This window comes from Lactuca serriola, chromosome 1 (assembly GCF_051521515.1).
Source record: "Lactuca serriola cultivar US96UC23 chromosome 1, Lser_US96UC23_V15, whole genome shotgun sequence".
In the NCBI taxonomy this organism is placed as follows: Eukaryota; Viridiplantae; Streptophyta; class Magnoliopsida; order Asterales; family Asteraceae; genus Lactuca; species Lactuca serriola.
Window position 1 is genome coordinate 121,177,701 of NC_136408.1, and position 6,687 is coordinate 121,184,387.

The 6,687-nt window shown below is 35.7% G+C and overlaps 1 protein-coding gene across 1 annotated transcript; it reads right to left on the minus strand.

Moving 5' to 3' along the window:
• Window positions 1-5,006: 5,006 nt before the first annotated feature.
• On the minus strand, window positions 5,007-6,484 carry LOC145060936 (uncharacterized). Its single transcript, XM_079008273.1, has 4 exons — window positions 6,443-6,484; window positions 5,998-6,369; window positions 5,643-5,900; window positions 5,007-5,547 (listed from the first exon to the last, which is right to left on the minus strand). Exons 1-4 carry the CDS (start codon window positions 6,482-6,484, stop codon window positions 5,230-5,232), a joined length of 990 nt encoding a protein of 329 aa, XP_078864399.1. The 3' UTR covers window positions 5,007-5,229.
• Window positions 6,485-6,687: the final 203 nt, after the last annotated feature.

The following is a 6,687-nucleotide window of genomic DNA, read 5'->3' on the forward strand; positions in this document are numbered from 1 at the left end:
GGTCTGAACATCAATATCTTTGTACTACTTCCTATGATGCAAAGAAACTGAGTAGGTCAGGTTGGGAAACTTGTTATGCAAAGAAACTGAGTGGGTCAGGTTGGAAAACCTGGTGACTACATATGGTATTTAACCCACAATAATATAGTTAATATGTTTCATTATCAAACAATTAACCCGATTATCCATCCCTATATTCTTGCATGTTCTTCCCTAAGGGTTTATCCGAAGGGTCATCGTAGTTTCCTTGCTGACAATATTGTTACAGAGATTTCTCCGCAATGCATGTCAGTAGGTTTCTTTCTATTTTTATTCCTAAGGATTTATCCTAAAGATTTTCTTAATCATCATTACTGGCAATACTATTATAGGGATTTCTCCGCAGTACGTGTCAGTAGGGTAGAGTACATCAAACGGGCACAAAATCTATCACATACATGTTATAAACCTACCTGTGTTCCACATGATGGTCATGAATAGTGTGTACATCGTTGGTACACTAGTACCATTCCTACATCGTTGTCACACTAGTACCATTTCTACATCGTTGGCATACTAGTACCATTTCTACATCGTTGGTACACTCGTACCGTTTCTAAAGTCCTGATATCCTATCTTTTCCTATATCTTTCATCATATTATGGCATCTATTACAATCTTTCGTTACCAAATGTAATAAATTTATAAAATACATATACGATATAAATCATATAATTTATCTTTGTAATATTTCATCTAACACATAACATCTTTGCACATAAGCACATGTAGCATTCAAATATCTAAATACTTCATTATCTATGTGTAACATGAAAGTAACTATGCACTCACCTGATTTATGTGGGTGACTGGAGCATTTGGCAACGCTCCGTCAAACTCCTTGACTTTTCTTCTGACGTGACCTAGATATGAATGTCACTAAGTCTTTGTCTGATTATTAGCTAATGATAATGGTAGTCTAGATTCCTCACTAATCCCAATGAATATTGAGAGTTGTATCAAATAAGGATCATCCAGGCAGCACAGTTGGGAGGTTGGATCATTTCGGCGTATAGCCTTTCTAAAATCCAACAACCAAGCCAACATGACCATTCTAGACACCTCTCCAGTAAGTAGATCAATTAGTATAATTACATGAAAGTACTAATAAATCTTATTATAGGTTCATAACAATGATTAATGGCTATAAATATAAGTTACACTTAAAGAACGAGAGTGTAGCTTAACTTACATGGATTCTTCCCAACCAAAGTCCGAAAAATCACACTCGTAGGGCTCCTACCGAATGGCTACTATATAGTTGAATACCTCAGGGGTTATAGAGATTCACCGCAGACTAAAAACAACGGAAATTTGGGTCTAAGTTTGAGAGAAACTTGGGATATTGAACTTGAGAATTGTGGAGAGAATGAGGCAAGGCAGCTATTTATAGGACCACAAATGGACATGAGCCTTGTGCGAATGGAGTGCGTGTCGCGCGCATTAGGTGACGTCTCCATAGTCAATTTGTTTCGAGTTAGCTTCTATGTGGTCCGCGTTTTCACCTTCTAGAAACACACGTCGCGCACCCGGCACGCACCGCCTGCAACGTAAAACGCAGATTTTGTAAAATCTGTAACTTCTTTATAACATCCCAAAAACCAAGGCAAGATTTTTATTTTTAAAACCATTCCAAATATCTATAAATATTACAAAACAATTTCTCAAAAGTCACTGTCATAAATCAGAGTATCCCAAATCATAAAAGCACATAAAGTCCAGAGATGAGTGCACGATCAAGAATCCACCTTTCCTCTATCCTCTGAAGTACCTGAAACCATAAACATCAAAATGTATGCCAAAGCTTAGTGAGTTCCCTAAAATACCCCCCACAATAGAACATAAACAATCATGCATGTTGGGTCCATAGTCATCGGACTGGATTACCCTCGGGTCCACAATCATTGGACTGGATTACCCCTGGCCCACAGTCAACATACTAGATTGCCTCAACCTAATCAGTCATCGGACTGGAATACCCCGGTCTATTGGCTTACGCATATAGTAGTAAAGCCTCAACCCAAACCGCAATATGTCGACATATTCAACATATATATCATAGAATAACAACAAATATACATGCAAATCTAATAGATCTCTATAACATAAAAACAACCTATATACAAGGATACATAACCTAGTGAGCCGGTATTGGTACCTTCAACCTACAAGTACAGTGAGGAAAACTCACATTATAGTCTGAAAAAGATAGTTGAACAAATCAGTGCTCCAAATATTGTCTTTACTGATCACCTATATAATTAACAGGGACTCAAGCTTCAATTTACTACTCAAAATACCGCAAATGACCTAAATTTAAACTTAGTCAAAGTCAACAATCAACGTTAAAGTCAACTCCAGCTAGTCGTCACACCGTGGCCACCCATGGCCACACCGTGGCTGCTAAACGACAAAGCAGACGGGTTACAACCTAGTTGTCATACTGTAGCAACCTCAGGCCACGCCGTAGGGACTGATCTGGACAACTTAAGCTATTAAGTCATTTCCCATGACTTCAGGAGCTCCAAACCTCGGATCTAGTCCTTTCCATGATTTGGATGGATAATGTTTCCAACTTTATCCCTCAAAACATCCCCAAAAAGTCAAGATACAAAACCCTAGATACTTAAAGATGGATAAATGCATCAAGACACCTATTAAGCACCCAACCTCTAGAGTTGCTCATCTATAGTTCCCAGAAGAGTTTCTTACTCCCAACAAGCATTAAAAACCACAACTTTATGGATATGCATGTCCTTTCCATTTTAGGTCAAAATCATGGAAATAAAGGCTTAAACTTGAGCATAGGACCAAAAACTACCTAGATCTTCAGATCTGGAACATGTGACATAGGAATGATCCCATGGATCCATAAAGTTGCCAGCTTTATAAGATCCAACCTTCCAATTCCTCTCATCATGAAGATATGGGGAAAAATAACTAGATCTAGATATATAAAGCACAAATATTAGATTTTAAGGACTTACAAGAGTCCTGAAATGTGCTCAAGGTATATAAGAAGAGTTGCTTGTTGGAACTAAGCTCAAGATGCCCTTCCTCTTCTTCAAAACAACACCAAAACACACATACAAGATCCAGGGTAAGCAATGGACGCTAGGGTTTTCTCTTGGAGGTTAAGGGAGAATGAATGAGGCTGAGGGTGGGCAACCCTAGCCATCACATTCCCTTAAATAGGGCTCAAACCCCGGATTAGGGTTTGTCACCAAACAACTTCTCTGTAACCTTTAAAAAAATGAGATTTTAATAAGTTAGGATTTCTAACTTTTTAAAACTCCTTAATTCTAAATATTTGGGTTGTTAAAGACACATACCCTTGAAACATGTATAAGCTAAGCCAAATACTTAAAAAAAATATCTTATTGACTTATTTACTTTTACAACCACAAAATCTAATCCTAATACTTCTAAACAAACTTATTTCTCACCATCGTGAATCAATAATTCTTTTTGGCTAAATGTCATTTTGAAGTTCAAAAATGAAATCTCAAACACCCTCCTAATATCAAGGTTTCAATCAAAGGGGACAAGAAGCAAACTCGTTTTAATGTTTAATTAGGATATCGTCTATGGGAAGCTCCCTCTTATATCCTTGTAAATCATGTATCTAACTGGCAGTTAGACTACCAATTTGTTAAAGATACTTGGATAGTTGAAAATTGATACAACCCAAAGAAAAGATGATCGTTATGAATGCTATAATATGTTAAATGGAAGGGACAATGACTTAAAAGAGTAATATACTTTTCATTTTGTACACATTTGGTCATTAAGTTTTTTTTCGTCCACATTTATCCCTTCAACTTATTTAATTGTACACATTCAGTTCTTATGACCGACTATTCCAGATAAAAAAAAATTACTTAATAGAGTAATATATTTCTCACTTTGTACACATTTAGTCCTTAATTTTTTTTTGCACATTTACTCCTTAATATTTTTTTGTTGCAAACTAAGTCATTTTTTTTTTGTTTTTTGTTTTTTGGTTTTTTTACACATTCAATACTTATGACAAGTTTCTTTAGGTTTTTCTCACAACCTACTATTATTAATGAGGTATTCAAGGCTGTTGATGATTATGGCCACCACGACCTCAGCTGTTTGGTTCTTTAGGTCTTATGTTTTAAACGTAATAACTTCATCATATGATTTCGACTATTAACGATCTTTATGTCCATAATTAAGTCTACTTTTCGTTTATATTACTTTGGTTAAAAAGTAATATAATTTTACTTATAATCTTTATATACACGTGTTCTTTATGAATGTATGTATGAACATTTTTTTTATATAAATCGTAAGTAAAAATATATTATTTTTTACATGAGTAATTTAAAAAAAAATTGTAATAGACACAAATACAAACGTGTAGATATAAAGATCGTTAAAATCTGAGATCATATGAAGAAGTTACGACGTTGAGAAGACAAGACCTAAACACCAAACAATCGAGGCCGCAGTAGCCATAAGCATGAACAACTCCGGACACCTCATTAATAATTGTCCTATATAGGATGTCGTGATAAAAAAACTTAAAGAAACCGTTCATAATTACAAAATGTATACAAAAACAACACTAATTTATTTTGCAACAAAAAAATATTAAGAATTAAATGTGCAAAAAAAAAACATTAAAGATTAAACGTACACATAGTGAAGAATATATTATCCTATTAAATCATTTTTTTTTCGTGCTTACCTAGAGTGGTTAGACATAATGACTGAATATACAATTTTTTTTTCGTGCTTACCTAGAGTGGTTAGACATAATGACTGAATGTACAATTAAATAAGTCGAAAAAAGGACAAATGTTGATGAAAAAAAAGTCTGTAATCAAATATGTATAAATCAAAAAGTATATTAATCATAATCGGAAAATGAAAATATGATAAATTAAAATTGATGAATGACGATGAATATTCAATTTGATGTTTTCAACGAGATAATGTTAATACAATAAAACAAATTACTTTATAATTTATGTATAAATATCGATATAGATTAAAATATTATAAGAACCGTCAATATTATGTTTACTTTTATTCATCTTGGAATTGTATGACCATGCACTGTTGGCAATAGGACAATTCCATATTCAAAAAGAACATGAAGGAAAATTATCACTACAGAAACAACAAATCATAAATAAATGGAAAACATAAAACTTGAAATCACTCCTCGTCTGGGATTAACACAATCGAACCCGTTGTTTTTCGACTCTCAATAGCAATATGAGCTTCGCTTGCTTGAGACAGAAGAAACTTGTGATTAACACGAACCCTCAACACACCCCTTGCAACATTATCAAACAACTCTTCAGCAGCTAAAAGCAACTCCTCTCGATTATCTTCTGTGTATTCCCCAACTGATGAAAACGTATAGTAGAAGGATTTGGACGCAAGTTGAGCAACAGATAATGGTTGTGGTTCACCTGATGCCATCCCGAAAAGCACCATGTATCCACGTTTCTTTAAGCAAGCTATTGATCCCTTCATTTCACAACACACAAAGGCCTCGTGGTCGTTAGTTGCATTTAGAAACTGGAAAACACAAATCATAAAGCATTAATTAAATAATTACGTACATCAAAGGTGTCTTTCCCAACAGAATCGTAGACTACTTCCACCCCTTTGCCCGATGTTATCTCCATCACACGATCCACAAAGTTCTCATCTTTCAGAAGAATCACATGGTGACATCCATCTTCTTTGGCCTGTAAAGCCTTCTGCTTAGTCGATACTGTTCCGATGACCGTGGCTCCAATCGCACTCGCCCATTGACAAACTAAATATCCGACCCCACCTGCTGCTGCATGTACTAGGATCGTATGTCCACGTTCAACCTATCAAAATCGTTGTTAAATTCGAGTTTTCAGTTAAGCAACTTCTATCATCTATTGATCTACAGATACATAAATGATAAATCAATATTTGTGTTACCTTAAAGCCTTTATGCAGCAATACATGTGCAGTGAGTCCTTTGAAAATGACGGCAGCTGCTTCAACGGGATCAACAGAAGAAGGAACAGGCACCACTTGATCTGCCCGAAGTATTCTCTCTTGGGCATAAGAACCGACCTGCAAGCTAGCGTACGCTACAACATCTCCAACTTTGCAGCTTGTTACTCCTGGACCTACAGCTGTTATAATTCCAGCTCCTTCCATGCCTGGAATATATGGCAAGGGTGGAGCACGATTGTGCAGACCTTGACGCATGTACACATCCAAAAAATTTAGACCAATTGCCTTTTGCTTCAACCTGATCTCTCCCTCTTCTGGAACTCGGACTTGTATGTCTTCCCATTTCAAGACCTATAACACAAATTATCGCCATGATTAGTCTGAATTGAAAGAAAGAAAGAAACAACGTCAAGAAGGTGATGACCTCAGGGCCACCGTGTTTATGAACTGTAATTGCTTTGACCATTGTCTTTGTGTGGTGTTTGGGTTTAGTAGGATATGTGGATTGATTAATGGAAATTATTTCGACCGTTCCGTCCGTATTTATAGGCCATCTTTTTATGGGCATAAGTTGTCTTTTCCACTTTGACTTGGTTCGATCTCATTCTTGAATAAAGAAAAGGGCAATCACTATAAAGTGAATTGGGAAATCACAAATTAAGCACTGTT